This window comes from Brienomyrus brachyistius, chromosome 6 (genome assembly GCF_023856365.1).
Source record: "Brienomyrus brachyistius isolate T26 chromosome 6, BBRACH_0.4, whole genome shotgun sequence".
NCBI lineage: Eukaryota > Metazoa > Chordata > Actinopteri > Osteoglossiformes > Mormyridae > Brienomyrus > Brienomyrus brachyistius.
Genome location: NC_064538.1, coordinates 26,964,912 through 26,992,042, shown reverse-complemented (window position 1 = coordinate 26,992,042; position 27,131 = coordinate 26,964,912). Strand labels below are relative to the sequence as shown.

At 41.4% G+C, this 27,131-nt stretch overlaps 1 protein-coding gene across 1 annotated transcript in view; it reads right to left on the bottom strand.

The window, feature by feature from the left end:
- The window catches only part of LOC125744895 (FYVE, RhoGEF and PH domain-containing protein 5-like), a 57,520-nt gene that overhangs the window by 28,612 nt on the left and 1,777 nt on the right, over positions 1–27,131 (bottom strand). The window contains exon 2 of the mRNA XM_049017182.1: positions 743–3,576. Within this exon, the coding sequence (XP_048873139.1) occupies positions 743–3,576 (2,834 nt within the window). The remainder of the gene's footprint in view (positions 1–742; positions 3,577–27,131) is intronic.

The window sequence follows — 27,131 nt, the reverse complement described above, 5'->3', positions numbered from 1 at the left end:
GATTTAGAGAGCATACTGTAAATTGTACTTGTTGCTCTACTGAATCCAGAAAATATGCACGTTACAACAGACTTCTTGCATTTATTCTCCTGTATACAATTATGCACCTCTCATTGTTAGTGTTAAAATGCAGACTTAAGGGATATTATTTTAGTATGGTTTAGCTTCACTATAGCTCTCCATTAACAGCAATGTTGGTGGTAGCATACTTGCTACAGCATGTTTGTACATACTGTATGTCTGTTACATGTCAGTGTAACTACCAGCATCCTGTTTAATTCTCTACTCCCACATGTCTGGAAGACGTGTCCAATGAAAGAAAACACAGTATGTGTACTTAAATCCATCCATCCATCCGTTTTCCAAACCGCTTATCCTACTGGGTCGCGGGGGGGCCGGAGCCTATCCCGGAAGCAACGGGCACGAGGCAGGGAACAACCCAGGATGGGAGGCCAGCCCATCGCAGGGCACACTCACACACCATTCACTCACACATGCACTCCTATGGGCAATTTAACAAGTCCAATTAGCCTCAGCATGTTTTTGGACTGTGGGGGGAAACCGGAGTACCCGGAGGAAACCCCACGACAACATGGGGAGAACATGCAAACTCCACACACATGTAACCCAGGCGGAGACTCGAACCCGGGTCCCAGAGGTGTGAGGCCACAGTGCTAACCACTGCACCACCATGCCACCCCCGTGTATTTAAATGTTTACAATGAAAATAGATTCACAGTACCTGTCAGGTTCTTGTTGTTGAGGTGTTTCAGTCTTGCTTTCAAACCCAGCAAAACTGCTCATGTCCACGTATCCATCATTCTCGTTGGCGGCAGAAAACGCACGACAGGGATCGCCAAAGAACTCTGCGAACAACCCTACTCCTGTGGGCCTCTGCGGGATCTGGATGTTCTCGTAATCCGAGCTAATGGCAGGCATATTCTCATAATCAGATGTGTCTGCATTAGGGAAAGATATGGACCGTGGCTTCGTCAATGGCAAAGGCGTGAAGGGGGGCCTGGACTGGTCCTCAAACGACTCCACCCGGGAAAGCCTCTTGTTAGTGAATGTCTTTGGGCCCCCTTTTCTCCTGCCGTCCTTGTAGAAGAGGAAAGTCGTGGGCGAGTCTGAAGAACGTTGTTGTTTCCCAAACCGCGAAATGGGTTGTGGGGAGCTCCCTACACTCCGTCTGTCCATATCGAGGAGCCGCACTGGTCCATGGTGGCTAGACTCAGATGACGATCTGGAGGAGGAGATATTCACGTCTAAATGGACCTTATTCTCTCGCTTCCTTCTAAACTTCAACATCAAAAAGCGTTTAAAAGAGGACTTCTTCTTTTGCTTTTCAGTGGAATCATTCTCAATCAGAAGAGATGGAGAACTTTTAGTGATTGGCTTCTTGGTGATGTAAGCCAGTTCAAAGGGAGGTGGGATATCCACCATGGAAGTTGGGGTAGACACACCACTGGAGGGGAGCTGATTTCTCTGGGAGAAGCTTCCTGATGATCCCATGACACATGGCAAAGAGATGTTGTCATTATTATTTTTTTTTTCTTGCTCTCCTAATGAAATGTTATCCTCATAGACAGACATAGTCAAGTCTCTTCCTTCAACGGAGATGGAACGGGGGTAAAAAATGAAGTGTTGTGGTTTAGACGAAGGGATAATTCGTTTTTTTTCATGGTGTTGACTATCAATCACTGGGTGGTTGCTCTTTGCTAAGGCTACAGTGCAGTACTCATTGCCAGTTTCCTCAGTGCCTGTTTCCTCAGGAACAGTCTCCGGTACACAGCCTGGTACTTTACCAGAGAGAGACCGAGATCTGGTCACAATATTCTTTCTGTCCACAGCTTGAAAGTTCTCACCCTCGGTGTCAAGTCCAGCCACCTCATAGACATGCTCGTCGCTAATGTTGTCCTGTTCTCTGTCAGTTTCTTCAAAGTAAGGTACTATGTGGCCCTCAATGTCAATGTCCTCCCCGAACACTTCGGCAGTGTTTGTGAACACCAGAGTGTCAGTGAGTTCAGGGGTAATTCTCATATCCATGTCCACAGGCATAGAGATCGAGCACAGCCTGTAGCGAGACTGAATACTGCCCTGCTCCAAACAGGCATCAGTACCGTTTTCATTACAATTAATGTCTGCTGCTTTTATCTTTTGTGTGTCTATTTCATCCTCATCATCATCATCATCATCACCTATTTCAACATAATCCTCAGATGAAACACATTCAATTTGATGTAAATCCTCTTCATCTTGACAGAGAGAGTCATCATCTTCGTTATTACAGTTATCAATAGTCCTCTTTTCCTCAAGGACCTGAGGAAGAGTTATTCCTTTTGGTGTATTTTCAGTGAACAGATTTGTAATAATCACATCCTCGTTTGGGTGACCCTCATGGCAGTCATCTGGGTTGGTAATGGAATTCGTAGCTGACTGGTCCTCCGAGACAGCAGATTGTTTCCCTGTGTTGTTTGTTGTTTTGCTACTCCTCTCATTCTTCCCCTCAGAATCCATAAAATTAACCTCCTCAGTGGTAGACTCTGTATCACTGGTTGAATAAGGCCCTGCAATGTCTTCAGTCCCCTCTAAATATTGATAATTATCTGGCATGTACATTGTGTTCACTAGCTCTCCATCAGTTGGAGAATTGTGCTGATTATCCATATCTTCTGAATTTTCACACAGGTTGCATGCTGCACCTAACACATTACAAGAACACTCCTCACACAGAGATGGAAGTCTAGAAATGTGTGCATTAACAAAGGAGCCATTTTCCTCAGTTAACTGTTTACAGGGAGATGGACATCTTGGACAACACTTTTCATGATCTGAAGACTTGTCACCATCTTTAACATACCAGAGTTCTATATTTGGGATCTTGGCTTGGTCCATTTCCCCAGGACGGTAATCCTTGTCCGTTCCCAGGTTTTCAGGCACCTTCCTGTTCTTAGTCCCACATGAGTAATGATCTGCTGCCTCATGATAAGAAGCTATATCACACTCCAGAAGTCCGTCAGTGTCAGCGAGTGCCTCACCAGCTCCACAGCTCTCTGACTCAATGTCAAGTCTACACTCCATGTCAGTAGTCCCCACTGGATCCACTAAACCCATACTGCAATCAATATCACAAAGTTTTAGTGCTTCTTCAGAATCAGCAGCTTCATTACTAAGAGGTTCACTTAATTTTTCTTCGTCTTCTTTCACTTTCCCCACTTCCTCAGTTCCATTATTTTCAAAGTTATTGAAAAGCTCCATGCCTGGATCTTCACCATTTTGGGGTTTATCAGCATCCTCCAGAACTTGCTCCTCTAATCCCCGCCGAAAGACTCCCGGTTCATTGTCCTGATCTAGGTCGTCCTCAGACAGTAACAGGCCCCCATTCCTACACTGATGTGGACTACTTCTGCTGCACAGACAGCGCCTTTCCTCTGGCTCATATAGAAGCCTAGGCTTGGGTGCAATGGGAGGCTTGGGACCCCAGGTCTTGATGTGTCTTGCCATCAGAGACAGCGGCAGCTTGTAAGTCAACTTACTGAGAATCCCAGATGTGGATCTAGGGTGGCTTCTTGTATCCTGGAAAACAAAAGAGGACAAGCAAGTAAGTACTGCTAAAAACTGAAATTGTAATACATTTTGCGTACCACATGATACTACACAATACTTCTGATCAGTGTGAAGCATTTCTGGTACTCTTTTATCATTGTCTCAGTTGTGCTCACTAGTGGGGTTAAGGGCACAATTGTTCATAGAAACTGATGGCAAAATTGCTTTTTGTGTAATAAATGTCTGCATTCTGTTCTTTGCTTTAATAAAAATGTTCAGCTAAGGCGTTGGTCCTTCCATTTCACCCAAAGTACTTCTCCTGCCATAGCAAGCGTGTTCCAGGAAGCACAGGGCACAAGTCAGGGTACACCCTCTTTCAGACCACACACACACACACACACATACACACACACACACACACACGCACATGTAGGGTATACCTATCCTTATGGGGCCCGCTCATTCACTTCTCTGGGAAAAATGCTAACGCTAACTATGACAACCTTAACCCCCACCCTGCCCTAACCATAACCATAAGTAACCAAGCAAAATACAAGAGTTTTTGCATTTTTAACGTTTTCATAGCAGTCACCGATTTTTATAAAATAGAGTTTTCCCTTATGGGGACCAGGAAACCGGTCCCCATGAGGGAAAAAAAAAGGATATTTGTTACGTTATGGGGACATTGTGTCCCCATAAGAATAGGTATACCTGCTCACACACACACACACACACACACACACACACACACAGACACATACACACACACACCAACACGTACATACAATTTAGAGATGGCAAAACACCTAAACTGCACTGAAAGAAAGTTCAGCAACCAACGGACACATATATCAATGCAGAAATAACATTAAAATCCCCACATGCAGATACAGCAAAGAGCAGAAACAGATTCACAGCCCTGGAGGTATGAGACTAAAATGTCGGTCACTGAGCCACCACACCACTCCTAAGGTGTTGCTTCTCCCCCCAATTGCTAAGAAATCTACTGAAAGTCAAAAGAATAGTCTCCAAGCAGGAAGTACATGAGGGAAGGATGTTAAGGACGCACCCATAGGCCAGTACAACAGCTTGGAAACACAACATTGAAATGGCAACAAACGTCCCAATGTCCCTTCGAGTGATTCACCTCGAAGTTGTTGTTATTTTAACATTTTATTTGTTTTCCGATTAAATGGTATTTTGGAATGTGTTGAATATCAATAATTTAATCTTAGAAAATCAGTGTAAAAAAAAAACATTATGCAAAACTGGCTTAAAATGACATAAAAACAGCAATAAGTGCTAAAGCCTTGCAAAGACAGTACATGATATAGATAAATATAGAGTAGCCATTATTCTCTTATTATTATATTATTATGAAAGAACATTCGTGTTATTCAAACTATCTACTCTCAACGTGCTGTGACCCCCCCGCATTCTCTATAATACTGAAGGGAATAAATGATGAATGACTAATCGTGGCCATGAACTATATTTAGGGCAGTGTATTATTTAAGAACTAAAAATGTTGTGTCAAGAAATTCACTTGTGTGCGACTCTTTATCCAGCAAAACTTAGTTTTATATATATATATCGTCATATATATAATGATCGTCCATTCACCTTCCAATTCAGTAAAATATAGCACTGTGAATCCACTGTGAATTATTATATTATTGTTATTATTATTATTATTGGTATTAGTGGCCGTAGTAGTAGTAGTATTGGTAATAGAAGTAGCAGTAGTATTCAGTAATATTATTAATGCATACAATTAATACAAAATACAAGCGCAATAGCAACAACAACAAAAATAACAATAAAGGAAGCTATCGTATAATCATCGTGTTTATAAGATCATTATTAGAAAATTAAAAACAAACCTGGAAACAGACACTATTTTTAACGAACTACAGACCGTAACGTTATGTTTAAATTCCATACAAAATCTTCATGGCATAACAAAAATATTACAATATTAATTGAGAACTACTAATTAATATCATTGTAATGGATGTATGGTCGCATTCTAATTATTATAAAGGTTCCGCGAAAAATGATAAAGTTAGTTTTGAGCAGCAAACGTAACATTTTAACTAAGACTACAAATAGCCTAAAAAATACTCCGAAAGACTGAAACAAAAATAAAACTTGCATATACAAAAATAACACATATACAATTTATTGTATATACATTGTATATACAATAAATAAACAGAAACGTCAATAAATAATCGTTAAAACCTTTTGTGTTTAAATTGCAATTTATAACACATCTTCAGAAACACATCCCACCTCAGTTTATTTTGGGACTGCCTTCCTACAATAATGATCTGCTGCCCACAATACGGTGCATGCGGGCTAAATTAAACGGTAACGAATATAAATAGATGAAAACTTACTCAGAGAAAAATACAATCCAGTTCGGACCACAGTAGTCAAGTTGCGCGAATACAGGCTTTCTTTTTTGGGAATGGGTTTACCTTCTCAGCCTCATTGCATTTTTAGGAACTCTTTCAGATACCTCACGTCTCAATCAGGCATGGCATACTACAGCAGGAGACATGCGCTAGCAGTCTGTGGTTGGGACGTAAGACGTATTTCCCCGGCTTCCTCAGCAGGAAGCTCGGGGATTGTTGCCTGAACAGCATCATACGCGTGAAAACAAGAATGCTAAAACGAACATAATAATAATAATAAACAATACTGTTTTGTCTGAAACGCTGAAGAAGTTTTATGTGAGTATTGTGGGGATTTACTGTTGTTGAATGATGAAAAAAACAAAAGAGAAAGTTACTTCAAGAGTCATGAAGGTACACACGGAGATTCATAATTCAATGGTTTTCCAGTCCAAATTAAAAATTACACACACACACACACACACACACACACACACACACACACACACCAGAGCAGTCAGAGGTGTTGGAATATATATGGTCTGTTGTGTGGGTTTCCTCCGGTTGTCCCAAAGCATGCAGTTAGGTTAATTGTGGTCCATTGAATATGATAGTGTGTGTGACTGCATGTGCCCTGTGACGGCTTGGCAGCCTGTACCCAAGTGTGTGTCCACCTTGTTAGGCTCCTCGGTTAGGATAAGCTACTCAGAGATGTATGTTTATGCATATAAGGACTCTCATTTTGTACTGTTTGTTGACCAAAACACCTCTAGAATAGGGCGCACTATCAAACTTTGTTAAAAGACCAATAGTAAAACCAGACAGGGTTGGTTTCCTTACTCTATCTATGATGTTCGATTGGTGGAGAGCAGCCCTTTAAACCCCCTGGTATAACAGGAAACTGATGCCTTTGTTTCCTGCAATGAGGGCTGTGCTTTCTTCACAAGAGATGGGCAGTATTAACCCCTTACCACCTCACTACATAGTATTCTGGGATTTAAAATTCTTATTATTCTTTTTTAAAAAGAGTAATTTCCAATAATAACCCAGCTGAAAACTCTCAGATTTTTGTACTTCATTTTTATTTTTCGTTATAGAGTAATAATTCATCACTTTGCACTTTATGTCTTAATTAGCTCAATATAGATTCAGATTGGTGTCTTTGTAAGGGTCGCTTCCCGTCCATCCCTGTCCTATGTGTTCAGTACCCCGTTCGGCCAGCAGGTGTTGCTGGCCATCCTGTTTCCTCTGTCTTAGTTCTAAGTCCCTAGTGTGTTTCCCTTGCTCCCTGCACAACTGCACAGCTCAGTAGGCTGAGTGTGCAGAGGATGAGAACCTGCCAGTTTTGGGTTTGCGGCTGGTCTGGAACTAGCGTCACCTATTTTGTTTGTTTACTGGTTTTCTGTTTATAGTGTTTATTAGTTATCTTTGCTTCCCTGTTTTGGTTTATCCTACTTGTGTCAGGTTTAATTCTGTTCTGCTTGTGTTTGGATTCCTAGTTTTTCCTAGTGTTTGCCCTCAGTATTTGACAATATTCCCATAGTCCCCGTGTCTGTAATTTATTCCACCTGTTATTCTGTGCCTTAACTGATTAATTGATTGCATTGCCCTCACCTGCTCCTCATTGCCCCTAGTTCTGTATATCCACACCTGCCCTCTGTCAGTCGTTGGGTTCAGTGTATTTAAATGCTTGCCTTTGTCCTTCTCCTCAGTCTGTCATTGCCCATGGTCCTGTGGGTTACTCTCTTGTGGGTTACTTTCCTGTGGGTTACTCTCCTGTGGGTTACTCTCCTGTGGGTTACTCTCCTGTGGGTTACTCTCCTGTGGGTTTCTCCTACTTCTGTTCCTGGTGTTGTCTGGTTCCCTTGTATCTTCTGTTTTTGTTTAATAAATCTCTTTTTATCATGGAGTCACAAGTGAATCCTCACCACCTTTATGCCTGCAGTAACAGTATTAATATGAACCATTTCTTTTGATAATGGATATGGGATGTTTAATATTAAATTCGATAAAGTCCCAGAATCCTCAGTTGGTAATTTTAGTATTTATCATCTGCTATTTGTCATCCACCATCACTGTATAGATTATATTTCTAATTCCAGCCTGTAAATGCAGCAGAATATAATGATACAGTATGAGACACAGTGGAGATCCTTGGCCATTTCAACTGGGAGGACCAGACTGGTTCCAGTTGTTCTGTTAGGGGAGCCAGATGTGTTTGACCTTAATGTCCTCCAAGTATTATTTACACTACATTGCCAGCATTAAGAAGCAAAAGACGATTTTGAAAACCAATAAGTCATTCATGCAGTGCTTTGCAGTTACATTTTACAGGTTTTACAAATATGTGACTCACTCTGATTTCTTACTTAGACTTTCTTGCTTCCACCAGCTTTATTTTTTTCTGTCGTTAACTTTTCACCAACTAAAGAGATTTGACCACCTAGCACCTATAGTCCATCAAGAAAATGTGCATACGCTTGTGTTTCGCCTGTTCCCAGTGCACAAAATTTTAGCCATCATATATTAATGTAATAGTAATAATAGTAATAGTAATAATCATACTACATTTAATACATATATTTCAGACCCAGGTAGTATATGTATTTCGGGGGGCCATAGGGGGCATGCATGTTGTCACAGGGGCACTGCTTTTCCCTCCCCCATATTATTGATGCTGATTCCAGTAAGGACATCTTACCAAATAATACTACATTTGGTATTATTTGGAGTCCAGACCTGAGGACTCTGCTGGAGCAAAAAAGGAGGGCTTTCAGATCCGGAGAACGAGAGGAAATTAGGAGAGTCCAGAAGGAGCTAAGGAGAGAGATAAGGCGGGGAAAGAACAGATACAAGAGGAAGCTGGAGGAGCAGCTCCAGCAGAGCAACACAAGAGGGGTGTGGAAGGGACTTAATATCATCACCGGACGGAGCAAGGCGAGTGGAGGGGATCCGGAGTCTGGCGACCAGGATTGGGCTAATAGATTGAACCAGTTCTTTAACAGGTTTGACTCAGTAGCCCAACCCCCCCCTATCCACCAGAGCTCATCACACCTCCTTCACACCTCCCTGCAACCCCCCACAGTAGTCACAGCACCGGGGATATTGGCGGCACCTCATCTGCCCCCTTTGTCCCCCAACGGCCTTACTGCCCCTCCCCCCCATGCCGTTCAGCAGGAGTCACCCACCCACAACCTACACTGTGGCCTCTCCATCACAACTGACCAGGTGCGGAGTCAGCTGATGAAGATGAAAACCAGGAAGGCCGCAGGTCCAGATGGAATCAGCTCCAGACTGTTGAGGGACTGCGCAGGTCAACTGTGCCAGGTCATCACATACATCTTTAACCTCAGTCTCAGTCTGGAGAGGGTCCCCGTTCTGTGGAAGACGTCCTGCGTGGTGCCGGTCCCAAAGACAACGCACCCCAAGGAGCTGAACCACTTCAGACCTGTTGCCCTGACTTCACACCTGATGAAGACCATGGAGAGGATTGTACTTCACCACCTTCGCCCGCTAGTCAGGAGGGATCTGGACCCGCTGCAATTTGCCTACCAGCCGAACATCGGGGTGGATGACGCTGTCATCTACCTGCTGCATCGGGCCTTCTCTCACCTAGAGACGGCTAGGAGCACTGTGAGAGTCATGTTCTTTGACTTCTCAAGTGCCTTCAATACAATCCGGCCCTCAGTGCTGAGGGGGAAGTTAGAGGGAGCGGGAGTGGACCATCAGTTGTCTGCGTGGATTACGGACTACCTCACCAGGAGACCCCAGTATGTGAGACTCCGGGACTGTGTGTCTGAGGTGGTAGTCTGTAGCACGGGGGCCCCACAAGGAACAGTACTCGCCCCTTTTCTCTTCACCCTATACACTGCGGACTTCAATTACAACACGGACACTTGCCATCTACAGAAGTTTTCAGACGACACTGCCATTGTTGGTCGGGTGTCAGAGGGGAACGAGCTGGAATACAGGGGGGTCATCGATCGCTTTGTCAGCTGGTGTGAACTGAACCATCTTCATATTAATGCCAGCAAGACGAAGGAACTGGTGATTGACTTCAGCAAGAAGTCTTCTCCTACTACACCGGTGAACATCCAGGGTCTGGACATTGAAACGGTGAAGGAGTACAAATTCCTGGGTGTTCACCTAAACAACAAACTGGACTGGTCTACAAACACTGAGGCAGTTTACAAAAAGGGTCTAAGTCGTCTTCACCTGCTTAGGCGGCTAAGATCCTTTGGGGTGAACAGGACTCTCTTAAGGTCCTTCTATGACACTGTGGTAGCATCTGCTATCTTTTATGCTGTGGTCTGCTGGTGTGGTGGAATTGCAGAGAGGAACAGGGGGAAATTGGACAAACTGGTGAAGAGGGCCAGCTCTGTCCTGGGCTGCCCACTGAAATCCATCGAGCAGGTTGGGGATGAGAGGATGCGGTCTAAGCTAACATCCATTATGGACAACACCTCCCACCCCCTGCATGAGACTGTACGAGCTCTGAGCAGCTCATTCAGCAATAGACTTCTACACCCACAGTGTAGGAAGGAGCGCTACCGCAGGTCATTCTTACCAGCGGCTGTCAGACATTATAACAGTTTAGCGTGAGTATTTTTTACTCATATATGTTTAACTGACATATCACATGCTGTAACCAGGATCATTCACACCCCACCCCACCCCCGCACTTGTGTACATATCTCTGTACATTTTGTACATATCTCTGTACATCTTCATTTATTTCCAAAACTTTTGTACATTTGTATTTATATCTTTGTGTATCTACCTGCTCCTATTGTTCTATATTACGTTTTTGTGCAAGAGCTCTGTAACACCTAAATTTCTCATTCGTGGGATAATAAAGGTTTATTCTATTCTATTCTATTCTACATCTGCACATGCTATCAGGATTTGTATGAACTTGTTCACACATCGTATAGTTTGCAGATGCAGGACATATCATGGAGAGTCATTGGAACACTATCTCAAGGTGCTACTGACAGTGATGAAATTTCAGAAATCCAGTGATTCATAACAGCAGAAGTTTAAAAACCTACTGAGAAAGGCAGAATACTCTCAGGAGCCTGGCCTTTGTCGAAGTGTACAAGTCACTTGTGAACTGGCTGGCTTTTGGCTCTGTGAACCACGAGTGCTTATTATTATAACACCAGCCTTCCCATTGTGGGGCATCAAACACTTACGGATTCGGTTCTGCCCAGTGTTTCTTGTTAAAAGGTGCTACATAAACATTAGACTCTGACTTTGTACCCTGTGGAATGACGTTGTTTTGTTCTGAATGGACTCATTTTCATAGAAAACAATAGCGGTGTTCATGCTAATTACAGAGAAAATTGGAAAAAAAAAGACAAATAATAGAAATATTATGGGCTGAATATTTTGATATGTTATCTGTATTTTGTTGATTTCAACACTGAAATGATACCATTTTAATGTTAATTTATAATAAATAACAAATAAAGCCCACAAAAGACTTCCCACCATTCAAAAGGAAAGACTTGCTTTTATCTTTACAAAACAATAGCACAATGAGAACATATCTATTTTCTGCCCTTTGTGACACTCTGGATGGATAAGTGATTTCAAACTTTTAATAGGACTTCAGCAGGAAAGGAGTAAAATGAAAACAATTTGCAGTGTCTCGTTTGCCTACAGTCCCACCTATTCCACTGACGATGCCAAATCCCCAGCTGTACATCTGGCTCTATCACACCTGGACAGAATGAACTCCTATATAAGAATGCTGCTCGGTGACTTCAGTTCAGCTTTCAGTTCCATCATCCCTCAGAAGCTGACTGAGAAGCTCCCACTACTGCGCTTCAACACCCCTCTGTCAAATGGATCCTGGACTTCCTCATTGAGAGACCCCAGACCTTCTGCTTGGGTAACCTCTCCAGTACCACCATACTGAGCACTGGTGCCCCTAGGCTGTGTGCTCAGCCCACTTCTGTTCACCCTGCTGACCCATGATTGTACTGCAAAATACTGGTCAAATGCCAAAGGACAACAATGTGTATCTCTCATTGTGGATAAGATGGAAAAGAAGGCCCAGGTTGTCCATTCTCCGGTGAGTATTGAGGGATCTGAGGTGGAGAGAATCCGTAGCACCAAACCTCTTCGCGTGCACCTAGCAGAAGACCTCACCTGGAATCTCAACACCACTGCTCTAGTCAAGAAGGCACAACAGCATCACCAGTCCCTGTGGCAGCTGAAGAGCGCAGGTCTCCCACCCCTCATCCTCACCACGGTCTGCAGGGGCTCCATACAGAGTAGTGTTCTGAGCAGCTGAATCACTGTGTGGTTCCGGAATTGCAAAGTCAAAGACCACAAGTGCCTGCAGTGGATAGTGCATATAGCAAATATAATCATCGGGACCTCCATGTCCTTTCTCCCTGTCCTGTCTCTCTGTCCTGTCTCTCTGTTCTGTCTCTCTGTCCTGTCTCTCTGTCCTGTCTCTCTTTTCTGTCTCTCTGTCCTGTCTCTCTGTCCCGTCTCCCTGTCCTGTCTCTCTGTCCTGTCTCTCTGTTCTGTCTCTCTTTTCTGACTCTCTGTCCTGTCTCTCTGTCCTGTCTCTCTGTCCTGTCTCTCTGTTCTGTCTCTCTTTTCTGACTCTCTGTCCTGTCTCTCTGTCCTGTCTCTCTTTTCTGACTCTCTGTTCTGTCTCTCTTTTCTGTCTCTCTGTCCTGTCTTTCTGTTCTGTCTCTCTTTTCTGTCTCTCTGTCCTGTCTCTCTGTCCCGTCTCCCTGTCCTGTCTCTCTGTCCTGTCTCTCTGTTCTGTCTCTCTTTTCTGACTCTCTGTCCTGTCTCTCTGTCCTGTCTCTCTGTTCTGTCTCTCTTTTCTGACTCTCTGTCCTGTCTCTCTGTCCTGTCTCTCTGTCCTGTCTCTCTGTTCTGTCTCTCTTTTCTGACTCTCTGTCCTGTCTCTCTGTCCTGTCTCTCTTTTCTGACTCTCTGTTCTGTCTCTCTTTTCTGTCTCTCTGTCCTGTCTTTCTGTTCTGTCTCTCTATCCTGTCTCTCTGTCCTGCATCAAGGACATTTTCCAGAAACACTCCATCCACAAAGCCTCCAGCACCCCACAAAGACCCCCCCTTCCTTCCCACAGACTCTGTGTCCTGCTCCCATCTGCCAGATTCAGCAACAGCTTCTTCCCCAAGCCTGTCAGGACAATAAATACCCTGCTTCTCACCTGCCTCCCCCCGATTGGTGTTGGTCATTTTAACTTTTACCAGCCCCCCTGGTTCACTCTGTCTTGTGTTTTGCACCTTAAGCATTGTGAACCCCCCCGTCAGTGCTGACTATATGCTGCACCGTGGACAATAAAACCTTCACGACTTGACCTGACTCAAAGAGCAAATGCACAAAAACATAAAAGAGAGGATGTTATTATATCTGCCCACCTTTCTATTTTCGTATCCTTATCAGGGCTCCGGTGAAGCACCGGAAGCAGAGGGCAGGGGAGCCCGGGATGGGTAGCCCTTCTCTCACAAGGTAAACAACCACACAAACACATTGGAACTGAGAGCCACCGATCTGCCCAGCAACATGACTTGGGAAAACCTCACAAACAAGATAATGTGTACAGCTCTACACAGACACAATTCGAACCTTGTACCGGTGAGGCAGCAGTGTTGCCCACCAAACACAATTTAATTATTTGTGGAAACTGCGCGTACTCACACCTACATGGGGTTGGATTGATGGATGTTATTGAGGTTGGAAATAAAAACGAATAGAATTTTAAATTGGTTGTACCAATTCCAAGCAGAGAAATAATATTGAGGGATACATAACAAAAACGGTGGCAAGTCAAAATATTTAGGAAAGGAGAGTAAATATGTTTACATCACTGGATCGGGGGTGTACACTGATAAGGCTTACATTATGCAGGAAAAAAACAGAAAATGACATTTAGTATTTTGCAACTCTGTTAGCTTTAAGCTTGTTTTGTTGTGGTGGACAAATGGCACAAGTGTGTAAACATAGTGTGCTCTGTCATCACATCCATTGTGTAGATTACAGGGTACCCTAGTGAGAGCGGTCCCACTGCATTCTCACTGCACCAAAACCATTACAGATATTTATGTAACAAAGCAATCTTACCAAAATCAAACAAAAACAACAAAAACAGAGAGAAAACATGTTTGGTCAGCATAGAGACCCACAGTAACCGACCCAAACATCACATTACTGGTCCATTGCTTTACATTTCAGTGTGGATGTCAGCTTTTGCTTGGGGATGAATAGTCCTTGGACAGAAAACTGCTATCATGACATAATCCGCTAAATATAATTTTTCAGTAGAATTTCACAAGGCAGTGAGGAAAAAAACACAGATGGCTGTTGTTTTCGTTCTTACACAGACCTGTTTGACCTTTGAACAATAATTGCCAGACGTGTTGTCTACTTTTTTGTCTTGCGAACACTGATTCCTGGCAGCTGAGATTGAGAGCTTCCTCTCTGTAGAGCACTGGGTCAGAAATGGCAAAAAAAAGTACCTAGGCTTCTTCTTGCAGTGTCGGATTAATGAAAATATTATTGTTACGATGCTACTGATAGCCAGAGAATGAAAAAAGCAAGCCAGCGTAATACTAATATAACTCACACCTTGATATAAATATCCTTATACGTTTATGCTTAATCCATAGTTTTACTTAATAAAACCTGGATTTTGGAATTTTTTAACTGGGGTTGCAATGGTATGACAGTAAACTGTGAGACAAAATAATCTGAAAAGGTTTTATCATAATCATGGTTTAAATTATGACATCTCAATATGTTAATATCTGTGAGACACACAAACAGGCTAATAATATAAAATTATTACATCAAAGGCGTGACACGTCTGCAGGAGTGAACAGCATCGATTGGTGAACTGGCTAGCCAACTAATATAGTCAAAAGATGTCAGAGTGTTCCGAGGAAGCAGACAATGCAAGTAACGTTAAGTGGCGAAGTGCACTGTCTGCAAAAGAACAGGGAGGGACATTCGTGATGACAATTGATTAGCTTTTCATTCCCTGTGGAACCCCATCGATCAGATTTAATAATGATTAAAAAACATGTTGTGAGGCAGATAGAACAGTCTTGCAGGCCTGCACTTCGAGACCCCTGTTTTAGAACAATGCATGGTCATGTGACCCAGACTGTATCACTAATACTTAAAAAAGTTACAAAAAGAGGAGACGTATTTCATGCAGCTAAACACATTCATAAGAATTCAATTAAATGAGCACATGCAATAAATTGTCCATGTTTGTATTGTCTTCCCAAGCTGCAAGAAGGCAATGACCTCCCTCCCAAGCACGCTGTGGTTTTGAGAAGGGCACAGTGAGGTACTTTATACTACAGCAACATGAAACAGTTAAAAACATACAGGGCAGGTACTGGTTGTTATATATCCTATTAACTTTGAAAACCCGAAAGATTAGAGAGTTAATAATGATCTGAACGTGAAATGCTAATGTCTCACATTAATAATGTCATAAACAAATATCTGCTTCTTTCATTTAATTTATCTTGGCTCATTAACCCAGAATCGATGAGTAGAGTAATTAATATTACATTGTGATTATGTATCGTAGAGTGGCAGGATGGTACTGGCTGAGCAGAATGAAAGCGATTCTGTGGGCTATAGGTAATTCCCCAGTGAATCACACTGTTTATGAGCCTAGCTGAGCTCTTACACATCGCTTTGTCGTCTAATGAGCAAAGCCTGGCAGCAGCCTGTACAAAATGGTCTGGCATAACTACAGTAGAAGTCCTGTAATATTTCTGATGGAACATTATATTATTTGCTAACATACATTCTAAAGGACATACTGAAGAATGAGTTTCTGTCTGTCAAAGTTCTCTGTCCAAGTACATGGCCGAAAAACCAACTTTGATTTAGTCAGAGGTCCGAATGTCAGCACACCATTACACGCTATGTGTGAATTTTTTGTTCCATTGCTTGTGTTGGCTGTGTTCCTCTACAGGTGGAAATTCCCAGCTATTCCAGCTATGGGGTTCTAAAAGCATACCTTCTGTTTTGGCAGTAAAGAGGCATGGATTCACTCAGCAACACACGTAAGACAAGCTAGAAGCACCAGCACATCAGCTTACCATCAGCCTGAGGCAAAGACCGAAGCACTGGGGACGATCACCTGTCATTCATCTCTCTCTCTGCATCATGAGTTTTCACTGTCAAGACATTTTCTCAGTTTAAGACATCCGTTTAATGAAGCCCATGATATTGAGTGTCTATTGACCACACATAGAAGCCAAGGGTAAGTATTATCAGAACAGAGAGGTGAGACAAGTCTAATACAAGAAAGGCAGTCAGCGTGGCTCAATACAGCCGACTGTGACCCATTACAGTGGGCTGGCTCACACATCATAATTAAACATTGGTGTAATTGATCCTGGTACATTTTTCTTTCAGGGCATAAAGGCTGAAAAATATATGTTCTTTCAATGAGGTATGAACATTTACCGAAACTATTAAAAAATGACAAAACCTGCATTTGCTGTGTAAGAGGCAGAAAGAGTATTAGTGTTTACCTAATACAAGTACAAAATATATAAGATATGTGAGAAAAACAGGCATTCAATTCCTTAGATCCTTATGTCAAGAGGACTTTGTTTGTTGTTGTTTGTGTATCGCATGCATGGAGTTTGTGTATCACATGCATGGAGGTTGTGTATCGCATGCATGGAGTTTGTGTATCGCATGCATGGAGGTTGTGTATCGCATGCATGGAGTTTGTGTATCACATGCATGGAGTTTGTGTATTGCATGCATGGAGTTTCCTGCTGAGGCAAGAAAATGTAAAAATTTGAAAATAAAAAATGTCACCAACCTTTGAACCTGTGAGATGCATCATTTTGAATAACTGATCATTGTCATGTAGATGACAACTAATGCAAATCAGATGCCAGGAAAAAGTAACATTTTTTTTCCGAATAAGATCTGTGACATGCACAGCAAGGCACAAAGTTGCTGTTTCTGTGTGATTTATGCACAGTCAATGTGCTCAGTTTGAGCGTTCTCTCTTTGGTTGGGTGTGCCAAGGAAATTAGGAAGACAAAGGCTGAGTTGCATCATGGATGCAGGCTGACGCAGGCCTTCACTGTTGGGGATCTTTTTTTACTACAGGCGGATTTATGGGTCCATTATGAGACCAAAGCAGCTCAGCATTCCTCGGATATCTCTAAAGCAGGAGCGGAGTGGGCTATAAAAAGTAAATACGTTCTGGGGACAAACCTTCTATCGAATTCCTATTGTGGATATATTCATGTTTATTTGCCTGTATAATGAACTTGTTTTTGATTGCAACATCAATGATACCATTTTAGCAACAAATTTTGGCACTTTAGCATTTTCCACACACTGCTCCAATATTGTTATCTGTATGTTTCAGTTCATGGACTTTAACTACGCTACGCTAACATGTCTTTCTGCGCCTATGCTTTAGCAGAGGAAGCAAAATACGGAATGAAGATTATGGAAGGGGCACAAAGAACTTACGATATAAGTGTTAAAAAATTACATAGCACCCGAGGGAAAGATGTAGCACCTGAAAGAAAAGGCACAGAAGTCCAGTTCATAACAATGAAACAAACTGAATATGGTATAGATATAAATGATAGCAGCTGAATATAATGTTTAAAGTATTTACAGTAACTGAGGCCACCTCCAGCTCATCCGCAGCTGCTTTACATCAAAGAGATACATTAGCTCGTTAGTGTATCATGCACATGCTATGTGTCGCAGCATGATGAAGGAATGAAACCAGGCAACAGTGCTTCAGGGCATCTTATATAAACTCATTCAAGGTAGATACATATTTAAGATATAGGCTGTGGCTTCCTGTAGCCTATTTGTGGTGTGCCTTCTAAATGTGTTATACCCTCTACAGATTAGTATCCTATTACCTGTAATTAGAGTAACACTCAAACACAAAATGGCCGCCACATATACAGTACAGCATATCTTACTGTTGACACCGCAAGAACATTAGCCTGTGGTGACAAAAATAGACCACAGAGAACATTTTACAGGAAGGTAGCTGTCTCTATATACAAGAAATGGTGGGAAAACTCAGTTTTGATATTTTCTGAGATATTCTTTTCTTGATTATCTGTGCTAATTTAAACTTTTGAGGGCTAGACATGTTCTGATGCTAGAGTGACTGTGTGTCTTCTTTTTTAGAAACTTGTCTTTTTTGGGACCTGAAAAGACCGAAATCGCTGGGATTTTACTTTGTTTCATGTCGACATTTGAGTTCTACAGTCAGAATACTTTCTGTGTGAATATTTGCATTGCTTTGGTTCCTCTCTTTGCCTCCTTTCCCCCAGTATTCTTTTTTTATGCAAAGCAAAATATGGCCAACCTATCTGATACTGACTTAGATGCATGATGGATGGATGGAAGGATGGATGGATGGACTGATGGATGGATATATTTGCAATAAAACTCTGAGATCATAATCACCACCAAAGTTTCCAGTGGTATACAGGGATTCACTGAGCAGGGGTGCGTAAATGAGGCCCACACTAATTTTGAAATGCCAACAAATGTATTGTGTGCAAAGGTAACCTTTCAGTCTGGCCCTTATCGTTCAAGCAAGAGGGTAAAATCACATATTTTGGTAATGATCAGACAATGAAAACCCTGTTTTGTATAATGCAGAGGAATGCGGTTTTGTGTGGACCCTTCTGGGTTCTATGAGGGAGATAGTATTGATGAGGTGTTTGTGTGTGTGTGTGTTACAGTAGATGTATACAGTAAGTGCTCTCTTACATTGAATAGTGCTGTACCTTATTAAAGCAGACGGACATCAAACAACTGAGGCACGATTTGCTTACTCAGCTTTGGAAATCCCCAGATATGCCAGGAAGTGCACTTAGAAGAAATATGAGGCAATTAGAATTAGACAAAATATTAAATTTTCCAAATAAAAAACAAAATTAAGTTGGAGTATGATATGTTTGAATATAGATCTCAAAAACAATGCTTTGCATTTAAAAAAATCCAAATTCCTTAAGTAGGTTTCCTCAAGAATTATTAATAGAAAATTAAGTTTCAGTTTTTATGGCAGGCTATTGTGTTCGTTCTGAAGCATTGTAAAACGTTGCGTGAGACAGCTATGTGTGACAGGAAGTGAGGCAGTGTTGGCTTCCTCTCAGTATTCCCTCCCCCAGGAAGACCCCTGCCTGGTTGCTTATTACCTGGTCACAGAGCTGCAGTCTTGATTGTCGCCAGACAGACAGACTTTTATGGGACAGCAGTCTATCTATCAGACAAAGTACTGAGAGCTGAAAGAATGTGGCAGGAAATCAGTAGCACCATGCATTTTTTTAGGTTCCTGTTGTTAGTTACAGCAAATCAGTAACATGGTTATTAATAGTAGATATTAATTCCATGTAGGGGCCCTAGCAAAGTCTCAGCCATGGTTCAGGATTATTACTTAATTCTAGCTCCTATAGTCACAGGACTGATGCTGTAATTGTACTCCAGAGAATGCCACTGAATATGGTATCGCAGGGGTGCCAACTCTCACGCATCTGGCTTGACACTCACGCTTTCAGGATCTCACGTTTACATAAGAAATCTTACTGCAAATCTATATTGTTCCATTATAAACCTAAAATTAGCTACATCAAAAGTGTTGGGGTATTTTAACCCCACAGACCATTTACAAGATAATAAGATAATAGAGCCTATCCTGGGAAGAAGGGCACAGGCAGGAACAAACCCTGGGCAGTTGCCAACACACCACAGGGCACACACACACATACACACACACACACACAGCACGAGTATAGACTCGCCAACCAACCTGCACGCTTTTGGACCGTGGGAGGTTACCGGAGCCTCAAGCGGAAACCCACGCGAACACAGGGAGATCATGTGAACTCCACACTGATAGGACCCAGGACCTTATTGCTAAGAGGCAACAGCGCTAACCATTGCGCCACCATGCAATCAATGTAATTAATGAGAAGTAGAAAGGGTCTTACTTGGGCATTTGCTGTAATAAGGATGCTCCAAGCAGGACTTCCTTCAAAATTCCGCATTAATATTTTTTTATTATCTATTTATTGCTAATTCTGCTTCAATGCCAACCTTCTGTATCAATTTATACAATCTGATCCCACCAATTAAGTGACTAAATGTCTCTTTTTCTCTCTGTCTCAATGTCACTGTCACAATACGAGGGACAATGGGCTCAAGGGAAAATGTTCAGGAAAACAAAAGAGGCTTTTATGGGCAAAACGGTGCAGGGAAACAAACCGGACCACAAGGGGTCTGAAGGGAAGACTAACTCTGGGCTGGGCACAGGCAACAAATGATGCTAATGGCTGGACTGGGGAACAGAGCACTGGGAAGCAGGTAGATACAGAACAAATGAGGGAATGAATGAGAAGCAGCTGGGAGATGATTAACATGAGGGTAGGAACAAGGGGTAAGACAAGCAAGTAACACGCGTGGCCTGTTAGGGTCACGCTAGGGAGGAGATTGGAGGATCTGTTGGACATGGTGGGCAGGATGTGAGAGACATGTCCTAATATGTTATATCCATATTACTGGTTAGCAGGTATTTAAATTGAATGGATAGATTCCTTAGTATTTAAATTGTGTTTATCCTATGGTCCAATGAGAAGAATATGTCATCTCAGGGTATGAGTCAACGCATCATACATTGGAAGCTGACAGTAAGATATACTTTAACTTTGAATGGTTTGTTTTATTATGATGAATGATGCAATGACCACACCAGCCTTAACAGATCAGCAGAGGGATACAGTATGCAAGGCATATAACTGAAGAATATTTACTGAAATATGTAGCCTCTAATAATTCCTTTTGGCCCATGGAGCCCAGATTATATCACATTGGATTTATATTGTGTGTGTACTACAGCAGTGGATACGATGCAAAAACATTTAATGAAATTTGTAATGGTATTTATATTTTTCATATAGAAAGACAACATATCAATGCAAACTACAAGTTCCATATCCTTCATAGTTCTTTTTTTGACCCCCCCTCCATGCTTGTAAAATTGCATTCATGAGTGGCCCCCTGTTCCTTCATTGTTATAAAAATGATAATTGACTCATAGTCTCGATGCACTGGTTGATGACAAGAGAAAGGGATTATGGCACAAACGATGCATCGACCCTTAACTGTCCACCAGCCAGTATAAACCTTACATTCAATCCAGTGATTTTTGAACAAGACAAAGTATAAAGTAGCCAAAGGCTTCTGAGCAAAACCCTGTCTGGGTAAAGTTTTGATCAGAGTCAAGAGTCTGCATTTCAAAGTTATAGAAATATAGTAACCAACTGCATGCACTAGTATCTCCATGGGCTTCGTAACAAAAAGAAAAGCGCTTTTGTTGTTCCACTGTTGCACTTACATGACATATTTTCCAAACCTCAAGCTTCACCAGGCTCCTCAATCGACCCACTGTGCCCCTGCTGAGTCCCTGTGCCTCCACAAATCTGCTTCAATTGCTTGGACTATTTACAGTAGGAGAGTCTTACTATCTAAACGTGATTACGACCTCAGAAGAATTCTACCCATAATTTTAGGTGCACAGAATCACTATTATACCATTTAAGGATAACTAAATGCAAGGACCTAAAATTAAAACCACCAATTAAGAAGTACTTTAATTATATACAATATTTAAAATAAGATTATATTTACTTATATAAACGTTGAATACATTATTGTAGGCCAGGGTTTTCATTGGGGGCGGGGGAGGATTACATTTATACGCTGATTTAATAAATCAAAACAGGAACTATTTAGTAAATGAATATATGAAATATTAAAATGCAGTATATTTTATCACTGGATTTTTGTCTTGTTGTGTTGTAGCCTTGCTCTATTCCATCCTCTACAGACCTCAAGCTGCAGCCCTGTCTGACATACAGACCACTGCAAAATGCATGCAGTGTTCAGATTTATTGTGACTTGTGAAAGGCTGAAGTGCACTTAAACTATTCATTTAAATTATAAATAATGCATTATAAATACATTCAATTATAAATACCTTCATATGCAGTCATAAGGCATTATTTTGTTGATTATAATACTTCAAAATCCACATTGAAGCTCTCAGTGATAATAATAATAATAATAATAATAATAATAATAATAATAATAATTGTTACTTAATAATGAATAAATATTCATTATTTATAACAGCCTTAAGTGTTACCACAATATCTTTTGTTTATAAACCATTCATTTAGCTTTTCGCTTAATGTAGTTGTGACTATATAGCTTTTCATATCTGTGACCAGATCCTGCTGAACTTAATAGAAAGCAATAAACCGATAAGGGGTGAATGGTGGACTGCTGTAATATTTGAACGCAATGTGATGTTTGGGGTTCTGTCAGGGGTGCTGACCTGCTCGCTGTTGCTTTTGGGCCAGTGGTTTCCTGCTTGATGGGAGCTGGATGGCAACATACTGTAGCTTCACTGTGTCTCAGTCTGCTGTCCTAGAACTTGCAGCTTGAGTTCTAGATCCTTTAATCCTTAGAGAGAACTGTTCTGGTGTCAGATTCAGGTGCCCTTTACTGAAATCATATCTGAAATGAATATGCATGTATAAAAAGTTAATTGCAGCTCTCTGCTGCCCATTTGACTGTGCACTCATCTCAGTAACTAGGCTTGGCATCCTAATTTATACGCCCGATCTTAATTGTCCCACCAGAACTGGCCATTTCACGGGCATTTATGGGCTCACTTGCATAAGCAGGCACGCATCAGCCCAGGCAAATTTCCAGTATGTTGTGCCAAGAAAATGAAATATGATCGCGCCATCAAGACAATCAGGACTCTGCTACCTGCTTAATTTATTAGCAATTGTTAGCCAGGGGAGGCAGTCATGGTGAATGTTTTACTTAGACTAAGTGGGTTTTGAGCCATTCATCATGGCATTGATTGACTGCAATGGACTTTTTATACATGTGTATTTGTCTCAGATGGGATTTGAGTAAAGAGCAGGTGGCAAGCACATTGTGTCTTATCCATAAGCGAGGCATTAAGAGAAGTACTGCAAAGAGATACTAAGGAAGAATTTTCTTTAATCTGTGAAAGAAAAAAAAAATGTGCAGTGCAGAATGTATGGTGTTGGGAGGTATTAAGGTTCTTTTTCAACATAAAATTTATTTTATGGCCACTCCGGGCTTGATTAAATTAGGATTCCTTCGTATGAGGAAAAAATCAAGATAATGACAAGCAAAAAAAATTAGAAAACTAAGCAAATATCAAGAGAGAACATTATTAGGTACATAATTGTTTTATGTTTTTGAAAAAATTACAGCAGAATATCATTTTTTCTGTATAATATTATTCTCTATTTTGCAAAGGATAAATGAAAAATGATTTTATTAAGGTAGCTTCGAGTAGCTTCGTCTTTGCACAATCCTGCTGCACATTCAACACACACCTCTAACCACTACAGAAAAGCTGCACGGTTTACGTTGCATGAAATTACACAATTACATCTCCACCACAAACCTACATCATAAATGGCCGCAGCTGGACTGTGGGCCCTTCCTGACTCGCCACAGCTGGACTGCAGTGTCTGACTGCGAGTCCTTCCTAACTCGCCACAGCTGGACTGCAGTATCTAACTGCAGGCTCTTCCTGACTCACTGTGGCTGGACTGCAGTGTCTGATTGTGAGTCCTTCCTAATTTTCCACAGCTGGACTGCAGTGTCTGACTGCGAGTCCTTCCTAACTCGCCACAGCTGGACTGCAGTATCTAATTGCAGGCTCTTCCTGACTCACTGCGGCTGGACTGCAGTGTCTGATTGCGAGTCCTTCCTGATTCGCCACAGCAGGACTGCAGTGTCTGACTGTGGGACCTTCTTGACTCGCTGCAGGGAGTTCCTCTTCATATGGTCACTCTGTTTCAGGAATTTGGTCTCACTGAAACCATATCCATTGAAACCTCTGAAGACTGGCTTGCACCCCAAAACAAACACACAAGCAGGCAGGTTTACACTAGCTGTGTACACGAGAGTCAGGTAAGAGATAAAAAAGCCATAAGCACAGATAATAAGAAGTTTCCTGTTTTGTCTTTAGATTAGAACAATTGTTAAAAACAAACTTTTAAATAATTATAACTTGCTGAAGCAAACAATCTTTCTCTGAAAATTTTAATATATATAATGTATTACAGATAGCTCCAGCTGAAATAATTTCCGTTGAAGTCTATTGTGAAATTCACAGCCTTAGTCTCTGTCTAATCTCTTTGTTACTGGATAGAAAGGAAAGAAAAACAACCATATAACCATAAACACGACCATTTGGAAAATTACAATGTTTATGCAAAAAAATAGAAGGAAAGAACTGTTTCTCCTACAGCCACCAATTACCACATTCTGTCATATGGTTTCTAGGAATGCAAGAAATGACTTCTTGATTTTCCAAAACAAAGCCAAGATGGAAGATCTGTGCAAAGCCAGGTGATTGCTATTCATCGCTGGGCAAAATAAGCATTGTATTTAGCTTTGCGTAGGTATATGACCTTCTATTACACAGTTATAAATAGAAACGGATACTATAGTCATAAAAGCATTGACTTATTTATGTGAGCACATGCAGTGTATTCCTGTGTAAATCTGCATAAGAAACCTCAGACTGTCCATCACTACAGCTCCTTTGTCAAAGTGGTGAATCAGGGCCCAAGAGGGTGAACAAAAATAAATAAAACCCCTGCTATTGTGGGAATATACATTAACTTCAACACTGTTTATATATATATATATATATATATATATATATATATATATATATATATATATATATATGGATATGGCTACAGTATGAACTGAAGGATCCACATGCTCACATTTTCATTTGTATGATCACTACCAGGAATGGAGGGGGACTCATTTTCAGTCATATGCCCATTTTGTTCTGGGGGAAACTTTGATAAATGATGCCACAGTTAAAGTCTTATTATCGCGTACTGACATTTCAAGAAGAAAATAAATATTGAATAGCATATTGGACTGGTTCATCAATCTAACTTTTTCTGCCTCGCCTGGTCTCTTTCTAACATCCATCGTTCGAGAAACTTGCAGTGATTAGCGATAGCAAGCAATTAGCTGTGACACCTCCGCGACCGTGCACTGCGCTCACTGAGCTCTAAATGACAAGCGACCACACTGGTGTGTGTGCTGCGTCTTTGTGCGTTTCTCTATGCAGAGCAATTGTGGTCTATTGTGTGTGTGAGTGAGAAAACTCGGGGGCTAACATTCGGAAGCGTTGTAGAAATTTAAACTTTTTTTTTTTATTCTATCTGGCACAACAGCTAAGCGGCTCACTGGGAATTCTCCCGAATCTCCTGATTGGCCACTCCGGGCTTGATCGCTAGATAACATAAATGTCCCAGAATAAAATACGCTTTTTATAATGAAAAAGCACATTATTTAAACAGGGGAATTGTATGTATGTAATGTCAACAGGAGCAGCGATTTTCAGCCCATGGGTTGTGACTCAAACTTGGGTTTCGGCAAGTTGTGGAAGAGTCGCGAGGCAGAGTTGGAGATGTAAGCATTTTAAAACTCGCAAGCTCCTATGCTGATCCATGATCAGATTTCCCAGCCCCAATCCTAGAATTAACCTACAGTATATAAATGAGTCTTGGGTTTGCAAATGCTTAGTACAAAACGAGTGAACACTCAACCAATCCAAGAAGCCATTTAAATATATACTTGATATGGGGTCGCAACTGAGCTGGCATGGTAACAATTGGGTCATGGTGCAAAAAAGGTTGAGAACCACTGAAGTAGAAAAACATCTTTCCTCTCTCTACAGAAGGTCTTCTGAACTGAAATAATAACAAAAAACCACAGCAGTACTCTGACGTCACTGATGCCTTAACACTGCATGTAATGCTGGAGAAATGTTGAGTTCTTGGCCATTTAACTTGATGCATTAAGCTAATCCCACAGGGAGTCCCAAGCTGTAATGGAGAACTGTTTGTCCTCCAGTTCGCACAACAGAAACTAAGCAAGGGAGAAGGTCACAGGTGTGAGAGCAGTCCGAGCCCTCGCAAGAACATGGAACACAAAGAGGGGAAAAAACATGTGAGTCAAGGCCACTGTGTTAGCCGTCCGCCTCTTAATCAGGAAGTGGCCGGCACACAAGGTTTCCAGGGCTCCACCCCTCCAGCAGGAAGTAAACAAAGCATGCTGAGTCTGGGACTCCTCCCCTATAAAGGAAGCCACATCACACACAGGTTCCAGTGGCCCTTACCCTCAACCAGACAGAAAACAATAGCATTATTAATTTCTACCAGTCCCATTATCACAGCTCACTGTCACCCTCCAGTGTGCAAATATTCCACTAATAGGATTTTAAAAGATTTAAATGAGACGTAGGTATTAATATATATTTTTATAACTTGTTTATCAGAATCAGAAACTCCATAACCCTTACTCACCAAGTACTATGCATGTAAAAGGTTTGGTGTTGTATGCAAAGAACATGAAATGCATACACTGTAATAGCTCATATTAAAGGAAAAGTATTCTAAGGATCTAATAGACCATGTTTAAAAACTCCAGCAGGTAAGGAGTAAAGTTATACTCAGACATACTCTATAAAGAATGGTGTATCTTATACATTATACGCAGAAGTGAATGGGCTAAGAAAAAGATTTGTCTGTTCTGCACGTAAACTCCTGCATCAATGCCACTTTGTGTTTCAAAAGCAGGGATTTTATAGCTAGTTCTTTGTTAAGTCCTGAATGGCGACTTCATCGGAACTATTCATTGAATATTCAGAAAGAATCAGAAATACTAAGGCAATTTTTTAGTTATTTGATGTTGGATAATGAACTCCATATTAAACAGCAGAACCCTTAACTATCTTGAACTTTTTCAATTATGTTACAGGTATAAAAACAGACATGACCAGGATTGGTGCAGTTTGATTTAGTGAGATTTAGTCAAGTGAGACCAAACATAATAGTAGGGGAAGATGCAGTGGCGGGTCCTGAGCCAGACACTAATGTGAGAGAAGATGGAAGCTGAGCATAGTAAGTGACCCAATCGATAATTAAAAGTTTCAAAACAGAACTGGATCTTGGCGGCATAGATGACTGTTTGGGACAAAAAAAAAATTAACCAAGTCCACATCTCTTCCAAGATAGTCTT